General features: G+C 26.7%; 1 protein-coding gene across 2 annotated transcripts in view; it reads right to left on the bottom strand.

The window, feature by feature from the left end:
- The window catches only part of LOC129988398 (paired amphipathic helix protein Sin3b-like), a 69753-nt gene that overhangs the window by 44184 nt on the left and 925 nt on the right, over positions 1-24644 (bottom strand). The window contains exons 2-6 of one of the 2 annotated variants that reach the window (XM_056096622.1): positions 22158-22300; positions 19624-19843; positions 13080-13211; positions 11740-11814; positions 2853-2981 (exon numbers count right to left, since the gene is read on the bottom strand). In XM_056096622.1, the coding sequence (XP_055952597.1) occupies positions 2853-2981; positions 11740-11814; positions 13080-13211; positions 19624-19843; positions 22158-22300 (699 nt within the window). The remainder of the gene's footprint in view (positions 1-2852; positions 2982-11739; positions 11815-13079; positions 13212-19623; positions 19844-22157; positions 22301-24644) is intronic. The other variant, XM_056096623.1, reaches the window with a different exon arrangement.

The raw sequence follows: 24644 nt of genomic DNA, 5'->3' as shown, positions 1-24644 counted from the left end.
TTGAATGGCAACAGTCAAATATAACAAAATATCATATGTATTACAGATAATTTCATTCACTGAACATTCTTACAGCTTTACTGAATTAAAATATAATTAATCAAGCTGCAAAATATTATTAGAAGTATTTCAAAGATAGTTCACCATATCTGCAAAGAGAACATTCAGTCAGAGGAAAGAAAATATAAGAGAAATCAAGAAATAGGTTTTAAGTACGTGCAAAAATAATCTTAACTGTTGGCAAATAATTTATTATGGTAAGATTTTTCACCAAGTAGATCAAAATCGCACCAAAAGCTCTCTAAAAGTCTGCAATCCTAGGTGTATAACAGAAATGCTAACAAATGACTTGTAAAGTTGCAATAAAAAATTCTTGCAATTATATTTGACATGAAGTTGCTCCAAAACTTTTCAGTTTTGATGTCTGTATATTAATTTAAATCTAATCATAATTGTTATGACTTGACTACAGAAAACGAAGCTCATACCTTTCAAAATATTTATTTTATATAAAAATATATTATATATATATAAAATGCATTTTCTATTATATTAAAGCTAAAAGAATTATCTTTTTAGTGATATAAATTTCATATCCATATAATTTTCCATTTAACTGTAATATTTTTTATTCAATTTTATATACTATCTGAAACAATGTTTTAAAATTCAAACTCTCCATTAAAACATTCCAATACATGCTTTTGCCAATCATTCAATCCATAGTAGGATTTCAACTCCCACTTTTATTTTGTAATATTATACTCTTTGTATTCTGCAGTAAACTGTTTTAATTAAATTCATATGTTTTTCAAATTACAAGGTGAAATGTTTTTAAAGAAATGTATCCCATATTAATAATTAACAGCTTAGAAACCCAATAATCTTGGTGAGAAAACTGATCGCCAAAGGAAGCTAATTATATATATATGAAATGAAATTTTGGGGTGAAATATATACTAGGCAAGAAGTATAAATCTTCAAAGGTGCTTTAGTATTATAGTAGCACATACAGGTAGAAAGCACAAAAAAGAATATATGGGAAATGAGTTAAAATTTCAAAAAGAAAAGATAACTTCAAATTTTGATGAGCAAATATTTCATTTTTAGAGTGTGTGGATCCTAAGGAGTATGGGAAGCAAAAACATGTACAATTCAAAGTGAACTTCACTTTGTGTGTGTGTGTATATATATATATATATAGGGCATCTCAAAAACCTTAACAGCAGCTTTTATTCCTGAAATATTGATCGTACACATATACTAAAAATTACAAAGTTACGTAAAAAAAAGGTGCAAATTGCTATGAAATCAATTAAAGTTTTCAGAGGATTAAACTTTAAAAATTACAAAATTTAAATTTTTATATGGACCCCGTACAAAAAAACTCCCAGTGAGTCAAATGTGTCGCATCCTCTTATAAGGTCATAAGGCCATGTACGAAATTTCAGCATTTTATCACAAAATGTATCAAAGATATGAAACTATATAAATGCTGACTTAAACCACTTTTTGATGCCTGGAATAAAGTTCGCAAAGAGAAAAAATCATGTCGGATGTTCGTGTTTTAGAGATCGTACACAAATTAACGAAGAAAATAATGATTGAATAAATAAATAATAACTTTACTATTTATTGGTTCAAAAGTATTAAAAATGTGTAGAAATAATAACTTAAAGGAAAGATTACATAAATTTTTAACAAGTTCACTGACTGAGCTATTTTTAAGTTACATTCTGTAATTCATGATATAAAATTTTAAAGCATTTTTCAGGAAGCATAGATTTTAAAATTTGTATTTAAAACTAAAGATATGAAGCATATTTAATTTTCTTATGATGCATTCCTGCATCGCGTCATCTGCACTGAAGCTGTAAACATTTGGATTTTAATTTGTGATTGATCTTTCTCCAACTTTGTATTAACATATCTTTCAGAAATTTCATGATAAAATTCTGAAATTTTGTACATGACCTTATTAGATGACGGGGCACATTTTACTCACTCGGAATTTTTTTTGTACAAAGTCCGTATAAAAATTTTAATTTTGCATTTTTTAAAGTTTAATCCCCCAAAAATTCTAATCGATTTCACAACAATTTGCACCTTTTTTTAAGCAACTTTGTAATTTACAGCATATGTCAACGATCAATATTTAAGGAATAAAAGCAGTGGTCAAGGTTTTTGAGACATCCTGTATATATATATATATATATGGAATATTTAAGTGTAAAGTATATGAAAAGAATGGAAAGTTTAAGTGTACAGTATAAGTAAATGACTACTTTTGTCCAGTGACTATTTAAGTAGTGGACTTATTTTAAGCATTGACTAATATGCCATTAAGAATTAATATCAAAAATTTACAATCAAGGAAAAAGAAAAATTATCTAGAGAATTTTTAAGAAAAGCTTCAATTTAGCATCAAATTACAATGTACGCTCTTTACGAAGAGGAAAATTTTATATATATTTACACTGATATCTATTTATATACATTTATTAACTATATTACATAAGAAAATAGCAAAAACAAATTTATTTATCAATGGCTTAATATATTACAAAAATTATAAGATAAGATAATGGAAAATGAAGTGTAACAGATAACAAACAAAAATATATAAATATAGCAAAATTTCTTTCACCCAATTGTTAAAAACAGAAGACACCATAACTATGCTAAATAATAATAAAGTTTTAAAAAAATAACTATTTATGCTAAAAACGCTAACTTATAAACTGCATATGACAGAAAAAAAATATTAATGCAAAAATTAAACTCTACAAATGGTTTGAAAGTTAATGAATTTTGTTCAATAAATAAAATATGTGATTAACAATGCAACATACTTCATCTTGTGTTTCTGGTACAGCATTGGGAACAAAAGTTTTGAATTCTTCTATTAAATCTTCATGACCTTGAAATAGGACACCCACTTCTTGAAATATGATACTTTCTATCTGATTTTGATCCTCCTGCTTAAAAATATTGATACATTTCTGAGAACATCTTGATGCATAGTTTGAAAAATAATATCATGTTATAGTATGTGAAAAATTATATTCAGAGATAAGGAATACAGTTCAAACCGAAAATTATACAAGATGTTCAATATTTCGATCACCTTCATATTGATATTTGTTCTACAATTTGAGGATTTTAATTTAAATTTCAAAAAAAAAAATAACCTACAATAACATAACATTCTTCAGGGTAGGTAGCATTTCTGCTAATGATTTATCTTGATTTTTCTGCTATTTCCTAGTTTTCTCAAATTTTTTTTTAGAAGCTTCTAAAATTTTTAAAAAGATTTTGCATAAATTTTTCTCTTATGTATTAAACAGTATCTTTTTAATATTATTTGAAAAATAGTGTTCCATTCTTTCCAGCTAAAATCAATGTAGAAAAAAATTAATACTCGGAAAACAAAAAATAATTTTTAATTATTAGGCTTTAAATAAGTATCATTTTTGAAAAAATTTCCAAAATTCTAGTCATTAATTACAATATATTAAAAAATATGTAGTTATCTAGACAGATTTTACTCAGAACTGATTATCACAAATTTACTCATGAAAAATGCAATACAAAATCACATGTACACTTGCAAAGTGCTAAAGAATTTAATAATTTAATTCCTCCAAGTGGCATCTTCCCTATTTATATTATTTACTAACACCTAAATCAAGACTGAATAATAATTCCACTAACAAAAAAAAATCTTTTATGAACACAAAATGAAAAACAGTAGGAAGAAACTATTATTATAATAACATGCACCTTGATTTAAAAGGAGATGATAATATATCAAAATAAAAAAAAAATTATACAGCAACAGCAAAATGTTTAATTCATTTGTATTATATAGAGAAAAATTGAAATTCAGTATCTATCATTAATTTTCTCTCTATTGCCCCAAAGAAAATTGCTTTAAAAGTTTTTTAAAAAGATATAAAAATTCACAAAATTCATTCTGTTTCATATATTTTCTTATTCATAGATACCGAAAATCTTCATGCTACTGAGTATATGCCAGGAGGCATGATTTTACAAAAATAGGGATTAGATGAAACATGGAGGAGGAGATATTATTTAATTTAAAAACACAATACAGGGGTGTTTGTGGGACCCCAAAAAATCCCCTGAAACTTTTACGGTCTTACTACCGACATTTTGGAGTTTCGAGAAGGGGGGGGGAATGAAAAATTACAATTATGAAGTATTGAATGACCTAATTATAAAAGTTCAATGAATTACTTTTTTTGCAAAATTAATAACCATAAATTTTTAAACATATAAACTACTACATTTTATGTAAATATTTTAAATTACCTGAATTAATTCTTTAAAAAAAAAATTATCTAATTTCTGCTGCTTTTTTTTATTTTCTGATGTTTGTGGGCTTGTCTTTCTTTTGTGGTGAACTTCATAATTGCAGGAAGGTTGACTGTTATTTTCCTCATTTACAGTTGAAGAAATTTCCTCGAGAACTGCACATGCAGAGGTAGAAGCAGTTTGCTTTTCTGCTAATGTAGAAGGTTTTTCAGAGACTTTTATAGGTGACTCATCTGAAATACATGTTTTTAAGTCCTCTTGATATGTTTTCCAACTTCTGTTCACATTGAGTAAGAGATCTTTGTGAATTGGATCAGTCATTGGATTTTTTGAGCCATATTTTTCACATGAGGTTTCTTTAGAAGCCATTAAATCATATTTAATAGTCTGCACTGCATCTAGGGAATCAATCTTAAGAGAGGTTCTATAGTCAGTGACAAGTGTATCCATTAAGTTGAATGCACTTTCCACTAATGGGCCATGGAAGCAGCTAAGGCAGGCTTTGACCAATTTAGCCAATGTAGGATACTTATAATCATTTTTTAAATTAAAAACTTTAGACCAATATTTATCAATTGTACACTTGACTTGATTTCCACTTTCATCAGATGTGTAGAGCATTTCTTTGGTGATATCAATATCATTCTGGCATAACCTTATTCCAGCTTCTACTTTTGACTTTTCATTATCACTAAAAATATGGGACATAAAAGGTGATAATTTTTCAAAAGCTAATATTGTACTGGTTTTACCTCTTAGCTCTGGATCTAATGCTGTAAAACTAATTAGATATGAATTTTTAAGGGGTAATTTCTGTTTCATATGCTGTGCTGTATTAGTAAAAGCTTTCATCAGAGAAATTTGGAATTCTTTTGCTATTGGATGATTTTTTGATAATTTCTTCAGGAGAGTGGAAGCTTCTGCACCAGTAAATATTACTTTGCTAGGTAGATGGAATTCTGGATTTGTGACATCAACCTTTAATAAATCATCATAAGATGTGAACTCTATATTTTCTGGCTTCATAAAAAAAAGAGAAAAATTTTGCCATCAATTTATAAATACTGGAATGTATTAAATGAAGCATTGGTTTTTTTGTTTCAAATAATTTAATATATGTGTTGAACTCTGGTAATACTGCTGAATATAATGCCATATGCAATAAAGTTTTGTTTTGCATAACAAATAACCCATTTAGTATTCTTTTTATCCGAGCTAAAGCATCCTTTGTGAGTTGTTGGAAATGCAAGCAAGAATACACCCCTTCAACAATTTTTTTTTTTTTTTTTTTTTGAGCTGCAGAAATATTTCTTTTATTGTATACAGTTTCAACATAAGAAAAATAATCCCCTTTATCAGTTTTATCCAAGTAGTGAAAATAAAATGCAATAAGAGCATCCCACAGATCTTTGATTCTTTCTAAAACACATAAAATGTACACCCACCTATGGTCTGGTCTCTTCAAGGGCTTAAGTTTTTTAATGGCAAGGGATTCACAGATTTTGAAAAAATTCTCTTTTACTGCAGCTTTTCATATCAAAATAGATGTCATCAAACAAATCTTCTAAGTATCTATCAAAACAAGAAGCAAATTTTTTTACACAGTTATTAGCTGTGTGACATGTGTCACCATCAATATCTAATAAGTGGGGTGCTTTGTTTGATCGTAGTCTGGTTTCAATACCCTTTTTTTTTTCCATTCATGGTGTTACATGAGTCCATTAATACACTAATTAAGTTTGCCCATGGAATATTATTATCTTCAACAGTATTAACAACTGCTTTAAAAACAGCTTCTGAATTGCAAGATTCCATCTTTAGAGATGCAAAATGATGAACTACAACTTCATTTTGATTGTTGTCATAAAACTGCACCAATATTGCCAGTATACTTTCTTGAGCATTGCCAGTACTTTCATCCAAATTTAGAGAAAATGGAGTCTCCTTTAAAGTTTTAATGATATTTTCCTTAATAGTTTTTGCGAGCCCATATTTCATCTTATAACATGCAGCAGTCCTGGACATTTCCAACGAGTTTAGTGCCGTCTGATCGCGCCTCAACTGTTTGCAGAGTTCAATTAAATTGGGAGCTACATTGACAGAAAGAGAATTCTCGGCGATAAACGAAGTTATTAATACCTCTTGGCGTGCTTTTCTTGTCACTATATCCAATGGCCGAGCATCAGTCTCCAGTAAGTCATCAGTATTTTTTGAATTAGCATAATTACTTAAAGTCAATGAATGTCTAATGCACTTTGAATATTTTATGTGCGTCACAGTTTTAGAATGATTTGTGAAAGCCTTGAATCCTTCCCTACCATACTTCAGCAGTGAGTTACAAAAAACACAATATGCTTGTCCAGCAACATTTATTTTCTTGCACCATGTGCCGATGGTATCCCCATTACCATCTCTCCGTTCAATCCAATTCCACCGAAATGCATTCCGGACACCTGCTTCTAATTATATAATATCACTATTTATATCGAGAAATTTCATAGTGAAATTCTCTTGCGTACATAAATAAAAAAATATTTCAATAAACGAAACGAAAAATTTACACGTGCGTCAATAAATGAAACGAAAATTTTACACAGCGGAGGAAAAAAAGTTGCGAAGCGATCAATGACAAATAGCTAATACGGCGAAAAATCCCCCTTCTCTACTTATTGGCGCCACGCCAGGAGAGATAAGACCTTTGAACCCACTTGCCGAAAAGAATCCAGAAGAGAATGTCCGAGAACCAGGGGAATGAGTCATAACTCGCAATAAGGAAAGAACAAAAGAGAAGTTTTTTCCCCCTTTTCACGCATTATCACTGCCTTTGGAGAAAGAAAGGAAACGTTTTCACCACACACACTGACCTTGCGTTTTCTGCTTTCAAAGCAAACAAAATTACCCAGATCAAAATAAATAATTCATTATTATTCCTTTTGAACGACGACCCCCGGAATTTCCGGGTATCGAAGTTCAAAATCCCCGGAATTCCGGGGTTTCCCCGGAGCACAAACACCCCTGACAATATACCCTTGATTATCAATTTGAAAGTGTAAAAAAGTGAATTTAAGGTGTAAAAACCATATATAGACCACAAAACTGAACTAAAAACTAACAATACATAAATTTCAAAATTCAGATCAAAATGACAAAAGAAAATAATGCAAAAAAAAGAAAAGAAAATGCATTTCATGGAAAGAAAGGCAAGCCTAACAAAAATTTATGGAAATCTGCTTATGTCATTTATTGTGTATAATTTCTACAGAATAAATTCTCAAAAAGTGAAAGTCACAAATTTCTTAAACAGTATATCACTACATATAAGAAAAATTCTTATTTTTATTAATACAATTCTTATTTTTTTTAAATATTTTAGGAGAAAATAAGAAGCATATGATTTATATATACTTGCATAGTATATCAAATAACAAATATAAATTAATCAAATGCCAATACTATCATTATTTAGAATGTTTTTGCATAATGAAAGAAGAAGACATGCAGAATAATAATAAGAAAGTGGAAGAAAATATCGGCAATAATGTTCTTGAAATATTTTACAGATTCCATAATTCAGCAAAAGATTTGTATAATTTCTCAATACTTGCTTGGGGTGGAGGAAGGGGTGAAAGAGCATACGCAAATGAAAAATTGACCAAAAAAAATATAAGCAATAATGGCCAACACTTCCTAAATCAACACAATAAAGTGGAAAAATAAATTAATTCGAAAATCAAACTTATTTATTTAAAATAAATTAGCCCTAGATTATAATATATCACATCTTTTTTAATATAAGGATTAATAATAAATCAAAATTCATACATTGTTTACAAGCAGTATGCTCCATTGCACCGCAGACGGAACTTTAATCTTGATGAATTTCCCGAAACGTTCTCTGACACTCTTTAAAAAAGTTAATAAGATCATATATCAAATTATATGAACAACTGCTCAATAGATTTGGTTCAAAATTTGACATAAAATTACACTTAGAATGTTAAAACTTAATCCCAAATTTCATTTATCTAAGTCACTGCATTTTCATGCTACCAAATTTGCAAGCATGGTGACAGACCATCACTCCCTTGACAGATTTTGTTATTAAAATTTTATACTTATCTACCCTTTCAATGCTACATCAGCATACCAGAATTCATATATCTTGCTCCTTTCTTTTTTAATTATAATGTTCACATGTTCACGAACACTTCCTGAGAATGAATTTTGTTCAAACTTTAATAGAAATTTACAAATTTGGTGTAAAGATAATATGTCAAATTTCATTTGTCAAGCTTAAAACATTTTTGAGTTTCAAAATTTCAAAAATGTGTTTTTCATAGGAAGGTCTGAAACCAGGAGAGTCATCAATAATTCTAATTCAAGATTTTGATGACTACAGTATTTATTCCAGTATACTTCAGATAGGAAAAAGTAAAAAATAAATCAAACAATTGTTTTGTTTCTCTTCTTTTGAATAAAACAGGTCCATTAAAGCTGAGAATTAAAATTATAATTAGTCTGAATTTGTTTTAGTTTCATTGCATTTTTCACAGAACACAAAAGCCCAATTACTTTTGTTAATTATGGCATCACCACAATATATTTCGCAACTGGATGTTCAGAAAAAAAAAGGAAGTGGGAGAAGGAAACAAAAATTTTCGAGAAAAATATTACATATGTAAAAACAATTTAATTATATGGATTATTTTTTTTCTCTGCTGCAATCCCGAATGTTAATATAATCAATTTTACTATTCCTAAATTAGTTTAACTAAGAGCGTGCATGCTAAACTGAACCTCAATCATAATTTGATCTAAAAACGATGAATTAACAAATAATAATACTAGAGAAAGTCAAAAAGTAAAGGGACTTTTGCAATTTCTCTTTCCGGGATTTGGTAACACTTCTAGTATCCAGCATCAAATTAGTATAGTCAGCAACACTTCCATGCAATGTATCACTCTTATTTCCGCATTAGTCGTTGGAGTGTAGCAGATCATTAAATATGAAAGCGCCACTGTCGATCTGCAATGATGGTTAGCGATTCACTTTTTGTTTGCGGAAGATGTTAAACCTGCGAAAATTATTCATCGAATTCAAGAGCAGTATGGTGACAGCTGTTTATCGCGAAGCAAAATCTACGAGTGGATAGAACGTTTCAAACAGGGGAAAACTTCTTTAAGTGACGATGAAAGATCAGGCAGGCCATTCATGTCAACTACTGAGGACAATTTGAAAGTCATTGAGGGGTATGGTGATGGAAAACAGACGAATCAATCTGTCGCGAAAAATTGCGAAAAGGTGTCATCTTGCAGCAAGATAACGAACGGCCACATTGCGCACAACGGCCGGACGAAACAATAAAGGAATTGGGCTTCGAAGTGCTCCAACATCTGCCATACAGTCCTGACCTGGCTCCACTGATTTTTATATGTTTGGACCACTGAAGAAAGCCCCAAGAGGAAGAAGATTTGCAACCGATGAAGATTGATATGATGCAAAATTGGCTACAGATACAACAGACTGACTTTTTTTCCCCCACAGAACCAAAAAACTTGAGAAAAGTTGGGAAAAGTGGCCTTGAAGTCCACAGTGATTATGCAAAAAAATAATGTATGTCTCAATTTTCTATCATTAGAATAAATGCATTTTTTCTCAAATGTCTCTTTACTTCTTGAAACACCCTCATACCATCATATTAGCATGGTAATATCAGTTAACCATACAACACTGCAAAAAATTATAGGGAATAATGAAAGAAATTAAATCAGCTTTTTTAAATATATATATTGATAAACATGTATAGTACAAGCTACAATAAGACAAATAATGAATTAGTTGCTGCAAAACAGTAGTAGAAACAAATCCATGATAACTAGATGCCTATATTTCAAAATTGAAGACTTTTATGCTATCATGAGTGCAAATACACAGATGGCTTTTGTTTCCATTGTTTGATTTTCACTGGTTGCCAACATTTTTATTTTAATTATGAAAAAATGCTAGCAAATTATCAAATATGATATCAATTATCAAAATAAAAAAAGTCATGTTTAGAATAAATTTCTCTGATTTTCCTTTCATTAAGATACTTGGATTTAAAGCTCAGCTACATGCACCGAAACCTTAGTAAAATACAAAATCAACTACAGTGAACTGAAAATTACTGAATTGGCGTTCTTTGAAATAGACATTTGAAGAAAAGTCTGCAAAAGAAAGGATGGGGGATATATTCCACTGTATATATAGTTACTTTTCTCATCTGCCTTTAAAAATTGCTTTCTTGAACCTAATTAAAATATCAGGCTTAAAGCAGACAGGAAATTAAAATCAGACTTTTTTGACATTGCCAATTTTAGCAACATATTGGAAACAAAAGACTAAATTTCTGTTGGACTAGAACAATGATATGATATAGTGTAGGCTCATTTGAAAGCTAATGGGATGGACAAGTTTTTTTGTAAATTTGACATACTGTAATTCGAGTGATATTTGCAGTAACCAACAATAAAGATTTTGGCAACAATTTTGATTTTGCAATTGTCAAGGTTTTGGCTTTGGTAGCTCAGCTTTAAATTCAGGTATCTCAATAAAAACAGTATCATCTAGCAGAATTTTTCCAGCTCTTTCAAGGTGTCAAAAGGTCAGTCAGAAATTATTTAAATTAAATAAAATTAAATAAATAAAATTTCCATAATCTTTTATGATCCACATGGATTCTTCCATCATCTTTTAGAATTTTGCAGATTTGGTCAAATTTACCATTTATACATAAAAGCTTTTTTTAAAAAGAACTTATTTACAGTTTTTGCAACACTATATAGTATTTTTGGATAGTTTCCATACAAATAAAAAGGGTAAAATAAGAGAAATATTAAATAAATTTTAGGGGAAATGTTATTAAATAAACAAAGTGCTACTTACATTTACAGCAATAAAAATAATAGCTATATTAATGAATAAAAATAACCATGTAAAATATTTTATTCAATACTACTTGAGACTTATTCACACTATGATAATAGTCAAAACAGTTTTAAACAATCATGTGTATGCTATTTAAAACGACTAAGGGGCAAAACAGTTTCGATGCCAAAGGGGCAAAACAGTTTCACTGCATATTTTATTAAAGTAGTTCCAAAAACTCAAATGCATCATCTGATTTTAATTTGAATAATTTTATAAAGATAAAAGTTATCATTCTAACTAAAAATCGAAGGTAACTGTTTTATAATACAATAAAAGATATTTTTCTATAATAAAATAAAATCATGCGATTTATCAATATTTCAAGAAAATAAAAAATTTCAAAGATACAATCATAATTCAAATTTATACTTAATTTTAAAATTAGCTTATTATTATAAATAAACATGAAATAAAATTTATAAAATTCTTACCCCAGAACTCTTTCTCACCGATTCTAACAGTTCTAAGAATCTTTGAAAGATGTGTATTTCATCATTAAAACGTTCCTTGATAAAGAAATATGATTAAATATTCAGCTAAAATATTCAACATAGAATACAGAAGAATATAATTATATGATAACTATATTTTTCAAACTACATTTAATTCTGAATTAGAATATAAGGATGGCTTCAAAGAGATCTTTTTTTCAGTGGCAAATTAGTAACAAAATTTATGTTATTTATATATATAAGTTTTAATATAAAATGCTATAAAATTCATTGTGAATCAAATCTATTGTGAACAAAATTCCAAAAATTAAAAAATAAAAACAGGAAGAACAAAACATATATTTAAAAAAATTAACTGAAATATATATTTAAATAATTAAAAATAAATAATAAAAAATAACATTCTATAAATATAAATAAAACAAATTTTAATTGCAAATACATATGAATCGAACTTCATTAAAAAAATTAAATTGAAGCCTCACGCGAAATGATCAATGAACTTAGTAATTATCGAAGCTGAGCTTTATTTCATAACAATCATATGAATTATTTAGTCACTCGGAATTCAACAAAATGTAAAATATTACAAAGGAAAATAATTGTGATTTAAAACAAAATAACTCTAAACTAAAATGACAAAAATGTGGCAGTTGCATTTCTTTACTAATTCAATTTTTTTAATGTAATTTGTTACTTGTGGCCAATTTAAATCTTTACTTTCACAAAAGTATATTTAGTAAGCTCACGTCTATATAAACTAAACTCAGTTTGAATTCTTAATAATAGCAACATTTTAGCATTTTAACATGCAATTAAAATAGATAATGAAAAGTCACTGTTCCTAAAGAAAATAATAACTTTTCAGCAAAAATATGAAATTAAGTAATATATATATCTAGCTGATTTTAGTTTAAAATTTCATTCAGCATATTTTCAGCATTTTAATTAGATTATAGTTTTTTTCCTTCTATCCTGCCAATGATTCCGTTACCTTTTAAAACATTTCCATAAGCAAGTGAGAATTTAAAAAAAAAAAAAAATTCTCAAATGATATTCCTCCTAGAAATCTTAAAACCATTACTTAAAATTGATCACATATTTTGCAATAGCAGAAGAAACTTTTTTAAACTGCCACTGCTAGGAAATTTATAATTAATTTCCTTTAACACATTAAAAAGAGAAATAATATTTTCCTTGCAAACATTTCAAATCTATCAAACTTTAAAACATTCTTGTACTAAACAAGACAATAAATTTACAATTTCATTTCAGTTGTAAAATATTTAAATAATAAGAATTAAAAACCAAATATTTACTTTCACTTTATTTAAAAATGATTTTGCATAGTTGTCATCTATTTCTTTCAGCAGAAGTTGATTCTTTTTGTCAAGAGAATCATCAGAATTTTGATTCAGAATTGGATCAGCCTCTTTGGAAGCAGTCTCCATCTTAAAATAATACAAAGTAAAAATAAATTGTCAAAGAATTGCAAACAGAAAAAGTCTAAATTTTGTCTAACAAATGATATATTAAATAATTCTTGGGAAACAAATTCACAGAGAAATAATTATTTATGAAATCTATAACAAAGTTGGAAATATTTTAATAATTAAACAATGATTTTTTTTCAAAAAAAAAAAATCAAACTATATGTACACTATTCAGAATATAATAACATTAGCCATATATTGTGATTTACAAGGCTTACAAATATATCCAACAAGTCAAAATGTGCCTGAAACTATTAAAAATTTATATCCATTGTTTCATAAAATACTTTTCTATTTTATGAAATAACAAACAAAACAGTTATCAGTTAGTAAAATATACTTATGTTCTACAATATAACGAATTCGGGGCAGAGGTAAAATAACAAATTATCTATATTAAATTAATTAAATTTTCTAATTACATAAAGTTATTACAGAGTAAATACATAAAATATTATGTTGATTGGAACAAGACATTTTTTTAAATGTTGTAAGCAAATAATACTTAAAAGAAACATTGAATCTTTAACAATCAAGCATAGCATGAAACAAAAATAGTTTTGATTATGTGTGAAAAGAACTGCATCCTTATTTTTCAATCTAACTTTCAAACTTTTCATAGAATAATTAATTATTTCATAAATATTATTGTTATGAATAATATCCCAATGTGTTCAATGGGTATATGGTGAACAGAGTCCAACAGGCTCAATAATGACAAAGATGTTTAGTTTCAAATGAAAAATACTTACACAGGCAAAGCACACACAAAAAAACATCTGCACCCAACAGCAGCACAGAAACAGCAAATCAATAACAAATAATCGCAACAGCACAAAGTACTTAAGTGGACTCATTAATTTTCTTGATTGATCTGACAAATTCTTGCTTTTTCTGACTAAGCTCAGTTTCTCGACTTTTATTGGTTTTTGTAATAGAGCTAAGAAGCTTTAAGAAAGATATCATAACTTCTTTTTCAATCAATAAATTCAGTGGCAGATTTTGACAATACGAGGTCACAGGCGCTAAATTATTTTGAGCCCCCTTCTAGGTAAATTCTATTTATAACAAGAAAGTAATATGAATTAAACTTATATTAACTTTTAATTTTAACATTGCGCTTACTTTTTAGCAATTCCTACATTATATTATATATATATATATATATATATATATATATATATATATATATATATATCAAATGGATAAAAAAAGTTGCATCTTTTTTATATTAAAAAAAAAATTGTAAACATAAAAAGATAAAATGACGCTTCTATTCAGTAACTATAAGGAGAAAATATTCTTACTTATATCACTTTAAAACTTTGGATTGGTATAAAGAATTTCAACGTCCTTTGACCGAAGGATTGAGTGGTATTTTCTATTAACAATGCAGGTAATAAAAAAAAAAGTATATGAAGTTATCTCTTTTAAGATTTTTTTAAATAATGCTTAAAGAAATTTTATAATATTTCCTAAATATATTATGTAGTTGAAAATCGACAAAACTGATCATTAAAAACATTTCCACCTTCTCTTCTAAAAAGTCCTGTTCTTAAATAGTTATAATTTATTAAAAAACAAAAAAAAAAGGCATTCTGCTCCAAAATAATATAATGAAACAAAAATATATCACAAAATGCACTGATATCCTAAATTGAGTTCCTTCACATATTTTCTGATATAGAAAGTAAAATTAGGTTTATATATTTGGATGGTGATGATAAAACTTATAACGCTAAACAATAACAAGAAATTATATTTTTCTGGGAATGACAAAAATTTATATTTAGTATTAAAATGATAAATAGTAATAAAAGAAACAGACACCAAAAAAAATGGAAGTAAAATTTCTACAAAAACAGAAACAAGCATTGAAAGCCATAAAAAATTTAAAATACCACTTTTCTTGCTTTTAATTAGGAAAATTTGTCGGATAAGTTTTTCATAATCTTATTCCTGTACTACCTCATTCTCAATGATTAATAGTGAAAACTCCCTAAATGCGGTTGATTCATTGTATTTCATAAATAGTTCTTGGTGTGTTTTAAAACCGAAAATCATCTTTCTCCACTTGCATTGCAAATTCGTATTGTGAGGAAAATTCTTAAAATTGTTTCCACATTAGGAAATATTGTTTGTAGGTAATCCACAATCAGTTTATACATATCAGTTGAATGTGAAGTTTTTTTGTTTTTTGCATATTTAATAAAATGCTGTATTTCATCTTTTAAATAATGAATTTCAATATCATCACCACATTTTGTCATTAACTTAGTTATGCAAATGTCAAAAGCTTTTTCTTCTAAGTTGCCGTCAAAAAAGATGTGAAAATCATTAAAAAAATATATAGTGCTCCTTTGAGAAATTTCTGAAATAAGAGTATATTTTTTTTTTCCGTTGCAGCAAGCTTGTTCTTTCTTTTCATCAAAGTGGTACTTTCTCTTCCTTTTTCTACTTTCTTTACATTTCCTATTGCCAGTAACCTGATTGGCTTCAGTTTCATTATTGCCATATTAACAATCTGTTCTGCTCTGGTTATTAAACTTATAATGGAATTTAACTTATTAAAAAGAGAAAGAGTTAATATGTATCAAATGTACGATTAATGTATAAATATTTCACCAATTTATATAAAAACTGCAGCAATTGTTTCAATAATCATGAAGGAAAAACTAAATTTTTTTTATTCCCAACAATTAAAATTGTTATATTAGACAAGAAATTGTCACAACATATATATTCATAACTGCTTTGATATCCAATTCAAATTGCATTGATATTCATAATTAAAATGTTCACGATATTCAAATACATTAAATGCACTTCTTGCAGATTCTTTCTTGGAGATAATTTAAAAAATCATGTTTTTATAAGAAAACAATTAATACAACAAATCTGTGTAAAATAATAAGACTTTTTACCTCTTTCAAAACAATTTCAGTTTTAGTTATTTTTCATGGATTTGCATTGCCTTTGTTCTTATTGTTTAAATTTTTGCTCTTAATCTTTGTTCTTATCCTTTAAATTTTTGTTCCTTTTGTTTTTTCCTGTGCAACAAGATGAAATGCTTGCATTGCCTCATCTTTGTTTATTGTCAATGCTTCCAAAAATTATTAAAAAGATTTTATTTGCTGAATGGGCACATTTTACTTAGGAGGGTAGAACTATATATTTTTTTCTAGTGTTACATAGCATTAAATTAAAATTTTAAAAACTCATAAATTTTTAAGAAAAGCACAGCCAAGAAAAGGTTAAATCACAGACTTTAATTATCAACTCTTTGGCTTTAATAAATGTTGGCATTCCCATAACTGAGTTCACTTTAATAAAAACTCCATCGTTTAGCTAACAGTAATTCTTCTTCTATTGAGTCAAATACCATTGGCCTGATTTTTGTACCAAAATAATAAAATTTTTGCAACCCTTTTTTTTTTTTTTTTGTAATATATATATATATATATATATATATATATATATATATATATATTGATGGAAGTTATTGCATGAAGAGTATTTTTCAATTGCTTTTATTTAGGTTGGAAATAAATCCTAAAAATAATGTCTCAAGGGTTTCTTTTTTTTTTCTTTGTTAAGTATGTTTTCAGAAAATTTTAACTGGGGGAATTCAAATTGTTATATATTCCTTATTTATTATGGAATTTTTTTAAATAAAAATTCTTAAACATTTTCTTTTATTTAATAATATTAAATAAATAAGAAAATCGCAAGTCACTAAATTAAATTATTATTCCATTTTTTATTATTTTTTGTTATTAAATACGTTAATTTTTTTAAAAAAATTAACATATATAAAAAACTACAGAATGAATTCTCTTTAACTCATTAAAAAATGGCACTGAGTAAATATTTTTGATAGATGAGAAAAACTATATTTTTTATTTTAAAAAAAATGGCATTTGTTTGTCTTGATATTTCAAAATTTGTATAGAAGCTGGCATCATCCAAAATTCAGCAAAAAGAAAATCTCATGAGAATGAAATATTTTAAAGGAAATGTAGAGGACAGGAAACAAAAATACACAGAAATCTCTACAAAACAATGTCATCCCCTCGGCCTAAGATCAAGAATGGGGTCAATGTCACACCCTTTTTCAGTGCAAGAAATGGCATTGACATTTCTTGTAAAAGTGGGCTCCCCCCCCTTCTCTTATGTTAGTTGAGAATAGTTGACTTGTGAGTCAGTTAGTCAAGGAAAAGAAAATGGATCTCATGGATCAGCAAACAAATTTGAAATAAATCATAAAAGCAATATACTGAAATATTGACAGATATAATTTGACAGAAAGTTCATTTTAATTTTAACGCATTCTTTACTACATTTACAAACATTATCCTTTTAAATGAAATAAATAAAACACAGTAGTTTTCCTGAAAAAATAGAAAACCTTTAGATTGTCCCTCGTCTCAGATGCCTTATCTCCTTCAGTTGATAAGAATATTTAAATCATATGATTTTGCTAATCACATTGCAATTTATTTGGAACAAATGGTTTTAATATTTCGGGGGGGGGGGTCCAAGGTTTTATCATTTTTTTATATCTTAGAAATTTCTTGAATATCACTACTTTTGAAATTATTTATTTTTAGTTTTTTTATTCATAGTTATTTCCCCCTATGTTTGATTTACCCCTTTCCTTTTCATTTAGTTTCTTCCTTTTTTACTTTTCTTTTACTTTTTTTTCTGAGTAAAAGGAAAAAAAATTCTGAGCAAATCTGCAATGAAAAAAATTTGCTGCCGATCCAGCACTATGATACAAGTTTTGAAGCCCCATCGGGCCTCAAATCATGAGGCAACCACCTGTAATGCCTGTGTGAAGATCCACCATTAATTTCTGTTTTTGTCACCAAATGTTTGCCAAGGGTTATTTATTCAGCATCCATTCAGTATCTGTTAAACTCCTTTCCTTAACAGAAAAGTGACTGTGCAGGTAAGCAATGTTACAAATTTATAACAATATGTAGAACTATTCCTTTCCTACATGCTTTAATTGATATCTTTATCTATTTTCTGAAATTATTTAGTTCTATTATACAATAACATAAAAATTACTGCAGCTATTAACAGATATACGAAACCGAAACATGCAAAATATAAAAAATTTGAAATTTATAATAGATATTTGTTTTACTAATCTAATAAATAAAAAAAATGTAAAACCTGAATATGAAAACACTGGGCACCAGACCTTTCAACGAAATTCCATGTTATAAAATAGATGAGACCATTTTACAATGAATCAATATATATATATATATACATAAATCCTTTTAAAAATCAGCTGGTTTTTAGCAGTTAGCTTTAAACTTCAATGTATTCATAAAAAGCACAAAATTTCAAATGACATTTCACTTCATTATTTTGAGCAATAGTGACAAAATTGCAGAGTTTAATTTGTGATAAATTTAGTCCATTGCAATATAGCGTTTTTGTTCTGATAATTCTGATGAAGAATGTGGTTTTATTCAAACTATACAGCATTATACGATTGTACTATTCATGATGAAAGCCTAATTTATTACAAAATACATACACTGGTAATACTGCATATAAAGTACAGAAATCTGTAACATTTATTTCAGGGGCATTACAAATGTATAGAAAAAAATTCTAAATTTTAAATAAATATAGTGTATTAACATTTCATTCTTACCAAACTTATTACAAGCAATTCATTATTAATATAATATTTCCCAACAGAAAATTTAACTTACTCATAATTACTAATTAAATACTTGAGATCAATTATCAACAATATAATTTCAAAAAATTTTTTTAAAAACTACCGAAAAATTTATTTTGCAATTAACTAATAAAAAAAATGCAAATTAACTCTTTTTTTTAAAAAAATTAGTTTACTATCTACTTCATTAGCTCACCTCCTACTTTGCCTTATATGATTTGTTTACATTTTTACCAAGATACAAAACAAAATGCATAAATTGCAAATAGAATTCATATTTAATATATATACATCGGCATGACAGATTTTAACAAAGCTTCTTAAATTGTGATCCTGATAGTGTCAAAAAAGACAAAAATTGAGAAAACTTTCTTAGGCCAAGGTCATTCCATTAAAATAAAATGAAAAAATATTAAATAAGCCTTTTAAACTAATTAAATAATGCTAAATTTTTATTTATTTCCAAGCTTTAAAATAATAAATTTTTCTAGAATAACTGGTGTCTTGGATTTTTTTTTTTTTTTTCACTAGAAAAAGGACAAATGAGGAAAAAGCATTTAAGAGATTACATACAAATTTTTACATAGAGATTTTACAAAAAAAAAAAAAAAAAAAAAAAAAAAAAAAAAATTCATAAAAAATAATTAAAAAGTTAAAAATAAGTACCAAGTCTTCCCTTGAAGGACTTTTTGATGCTTCTTCATCTTCAGATTTGATAGGTGATTCATCTTCAACTACTGTCTTAATTTTATTTAAAAGAAAAAGGCTACCTGTTTGCAACTGTAAATTTAAATCGGGTGGCAAAAACATTCCAAATCCTTGTATTAAATCTGGATAGTCTTGTAACAAATTTGATATTTTAGCCAAAACATTCATGATATCACAACTGTAAATATAAAAATAAAAATATGAATGTAATAAAAAGACATTATTAGAAAAATTCCTAGAACTAATATATTGAATAATAAACAAACAAAATTTGGAAACATAATTTATTATCATAAAATTATTATATTAAAACAATTACTCAAAATCAATAAAAAATTGTATAAAATCATAAAACTATAATCAAATATTATATTATATATATATTGTTAGAATACAGTACAAAATAATTAAAATATGTGAAATTCAAATTTCACACTTCAGCAAAATTATGCAAATTTTTGATTTGCTTAGTGTAATTTAATCCATTCAAGGTCAAAAACTTAAAAAAATACTTCTGTAACCAGCTTTGTGATACTGATAATAAAGTATCACTGTTAATCAAGATTATAAGTCTCACAAAGAGAAAATTAATCACTAATATTTATTTAGATGATTGCAGTTCACTTTTACTAATCTCGGGAAAATTCTTCTAAATTTCTATGAGCAACTGTAAAACGTTTTATTAAATGAAATATATATTACTTCTTTTACTTTTTTTTTTTAATAAAGATTTTAGAAATGATACTTTCCAATTCTAAAGTCTTCCTTAAATACTTTTCTTCTTCTTCTTTTTTTTTTTTTTTTTTTTTTTTTTTGCATTCAGCTCCAAAAATAATAATTATAGTATTTTACATTTTCCTTAAAGAAATTTCAATTCTCAAATTGTTAAATTATGTTTCAATATTTTCAAACCACAAAATTTTGTCTTCCTCTAAATTTATCTCTTACATTCATCTATTGAATTAATGTGAAATAACATTTACAATCATTGTCACAATATTTAAATCACTTCTACATTTTCCCCCTAAGTAAGAAATGGAAACACCATATAATAGATTTAATATCTTTTTCTGGCAGGATAATCAGTTTAGGTAATTGTATAATCAAATTATGAACATTTCTCTGGTTAATTTGGCACAATTTACATATTTTTATTAATTTCAAACAGAAAATATTAAATTAATAAAATGATTTGGATGTTTTATTAATTTAATATTTGTAATATGAAAAGAGCATCTATTTTTCCTTATATATAGATTTTTCTACATTTTATCTACACACAAAAGATACAATAGAGAAAAATACAAATAGGATTAGGAAAAATGGATGTTCTTTTCATATTGCAAATATTAAATTAATAAAATATCCAACTGAAATAAGCTATAAGAAATCAATCTTTGTTACTACAGAGTTTACTGCAAAATTTGAAATGACTATAGTGTAAAATTTCAGATGCAACCATAAATAATGATACTAGAAAAACATTGATAAATGATTCAATATTTAAAAATAGACCTGAGATATATTTGAAACATCAATCTAAAAATTATAATGTTTTCAGTTTAATACAAAAAAAAAACTTAGTGTTTAATTTAATATACCTTGGAATTCCCTAAATATGAATTAATAATTAATCATTATGAAAAGATGTTATCTTAATATAAATAATAGTCATTGAAAAAGCCATCTATGTATGTATGTTTTTTCCATTAAATTCAATCAAACTTTGCACACTTATATAAGACACAAGAAAAATTGTCAACCTTTCAAAGACCAAAAATGAATAACAAATATTTATAACTAATGTTCAAAAGAAATTATTGATGGTTTTTAAAAATCCTCTGGTCAATTAAACCAATTATATTCTCATTTTAATTAAAGGTAGATAATAAAGATTTAGACAATAAAGAAGTTTTGTATTTTATAATATTTTATATGAAAATAGCTTTTATGTAAAAATCCTCACTAAGACTGGGTAAATCAGTTACTAAAAAATTAAAAAACAAATTTGATCTCAGGGGAAAAAAAAGCACTTTGTAACAGAATCATTAAAAGCATAAAAATATCAAAACCTTACTTAAATTATATTTCAGGGGATAGTCAATATTTTACAAAGAAATGAACAAATACTTCATATTATGGCATTAAAATACAAATAAGAAATGAAAATTCAAAGAAATAAAATAAAAAAATGTTCACTTGAAGTAGCATTTCTGAATATCTAATAGCTTAAGTTATGAAATGAAATGTTTTTAAAACAAAATTTTTCATATCATACAAATGTAATATAATGTAATGTAATGTAATATACAAATGTAAAAAACTTAAATAATCAAACATTAGCATTTTAAAACAATGATTTTTTTAATTGTTAAATAATCATATATATAAATTTTCACATTTGTAATAAACATAACATTCAATAATATGACATTCTACGAATTCATTTTTAATGCAAATATTAAATGTCTAAATAAAAAATATCCATATACTTCTCATTGTTGGCCTGGTTCATGAGAAACATAAATTCTTTAAATTCTGGTTCACTTAGTTGAGTCTTTGCTATCTCAAGATAAGCCAAAGCATTAGGTACAGAGAGTTTAGTCTGTCGATTTTCAATTAATTGTTTCAGAGCCTTGAAAAAACATTATATGAATAAATGAGATAAAACTGAATAAAAGTTTCTATTTAAATCAAAATTATACTATAATATATCCAATTTCAATATTTGTCATTAGAAAAAGACATGTTATTGGGAGACAAATATCTTTATACAGATTTCGAATATACTGAAGCAAATTTTAATGCCTATAGTAGTATAGAAAAACTCCAATCAGTTATGACAGATTATATGTAATTTACGAATTAGTTACAGACAACACAATATCACATTACTTATAATTCAAAATAGGCATTTTGAACTTTATTCTGAAATAAGCAACTTTATTATCCAGTTTAAATAAAAAATGTAATATAATATATTTTGCTATTTGATATAATATATTAAAAAATATTAATTCTTCGTACATCACTTGTGAAGGAATTGCTAAAATCACTACTTCTTGAAAAGTAAATTTCAAAAGAATATTTATTACGAAAAAGAAGATGGACAATTATTTCTCCCAAAATATTCTCTTTCCCTTTGATATGCGGTGGTATCACCGTGAAACCACCACTTTCTAAAAATGTGGTGGTTACTAATTTTAACCAAAGGCTCTAAAATAATATTCTAATAATTGCCTGTAGATGTCAGCACACTAGTTAATATCCCTCTTCTGTACAAAAAAAAAAAAAATACATTGTTTTTAATGCTTTTTCTCAATTCATTTCTTTTTTTTTAGCAAGCAAAAAATAAACAAACTCAAAATGTATTCATAAATTTGTTGTATGAAAGCTGTCTACAATATACATATTTTTTTTTCAAATCAAATCGCAAAAGAAAAGTTCTTTCAACTTGACATCTTTTTAGGTGGTTTCAGAGACATATCACCGTGCACCTATGGCATGAGATTCTCTAACACTTGAAACACATTAGCAAAACAGATCTGTTTTCCTTCTCCTGACTCTCTTAGTCAAGTGGCTGATAATTTATGGGGGTTTTGCCATGTGTTTGTAGGTGAGGAATTTATTTACATTTGAGTAAGGTTTATATGAATAGGATAGTTGAAATTTTCACTTCTCAGTTGCATTCTTCTTGTATTAGTAAGCAACCATATTATGGGGATGTTAAATATATTATATAGCATAATTTTCTTAATTTTTCAATGGTTAATTTAAATATTATGTTTCTTCATAACTTGAACATAGTGTTGATAGTATTTAAAGTCTAAGTGCCATGTAAAGAACTTGCCATTGTTAGCTTTATTTGAGAATTACTTGTTATTAAAATTGTTTATTTTTCTTTTGTAATTTTTTTTCATGTTGTAAAATTGTAAAAGTATTTTAATTGATAATGTTTTAGTATTTCCATAAATAACTAATGAATAATTATGTAACAAAATGAATTTAAAAGTATTAATTATTCATAAGAATATGTCATAGATGTGCAGTGGTACTAAAGTGAAACCACCAACCCCTTTGTGGTGCAGTTCGCTATAAATTTTTTAAATGTATTTTCTCTTCCCTTAGACCCTAAGTATGTAAACTAATTATAATTTTTTTGTTTGTGCACTTCAAAGGGGGTTAGTTCATAATTACCAACAAGCACACATATAGGAACACAAGAAAAAATTCTTAATAGACATAATCTGAGAAGATGATTTTCATTGGATAAAGTGAAGAATAGTGTGCCCACGAGTTTGTCACCGATATGGCAACCCATCGGAACGCTCTTCTAGCAACCCTAATACTGTTTTGTTTACTACTTTTTGCAATGGTTGAGTTGTACATGAACTACAACTATATTATGAAAAATGTTAGATTAAAAAGTATTCAAAAAATATCAGTTAAAGATTTTGGTTTTGTTCTTTATTATAATTAAAAGTTTATTAAATAAAGAAAGTTAAGCTTATAATTAAAAGTTATTTTCTTCGTTTGTTCTTTTTTTTTTAATGTGAATACAAACAGAAAATATTTATTCTTTTGCAATTTTTAATCAGTATTCGCTTTAAAAAATTGTCTGCATTCTCACTTTAAAAGACAGCTGAAATGGAATTCTCCGCAGTTCTCATAATTCTTTTGGTGCTCTAACGGTTGGTTCCCTTCATAATTTGTTATATCAGCAGTATTTCGAACCTGTGAACACCATGAAGGGTGAGGTAAATATGTATATATATATATATTCTTTACGAGTTGATGAAGTTAGGAAAGGATGCTTGTTTTAAATTTTGTATTGAGAAATGGTTTGATATCGAACCAACAGAATGGATGAAGGGTGAGTGGAATATATTTTTTTACGAGTTGATGAAGTTGGGAAAAGGATATTAGTTTGAAATTTTGTATGGAGCGATTGCTTCTTTTTCCGTTCTTTTTTTTCTTTT

Source organism: Argiope bruennichi, chromosome 10 (genome assembly GCF_947563725.1).
Source record: "Argiope bruennichi chromosome 10, qqArgBrue1.1, whole genome shotgun sequence".
In the NCBI taxonomy this organism is placed as follows: domain Eukaryota; kingdom Metazoa; phylum Arthropoda; class Arachnida; order Araneae; family Araneidae; genus Argiope; species Argiope bruennichi.
This window is presented reverse-complemented; position numbering and strand designations above follow the sequence as displayed.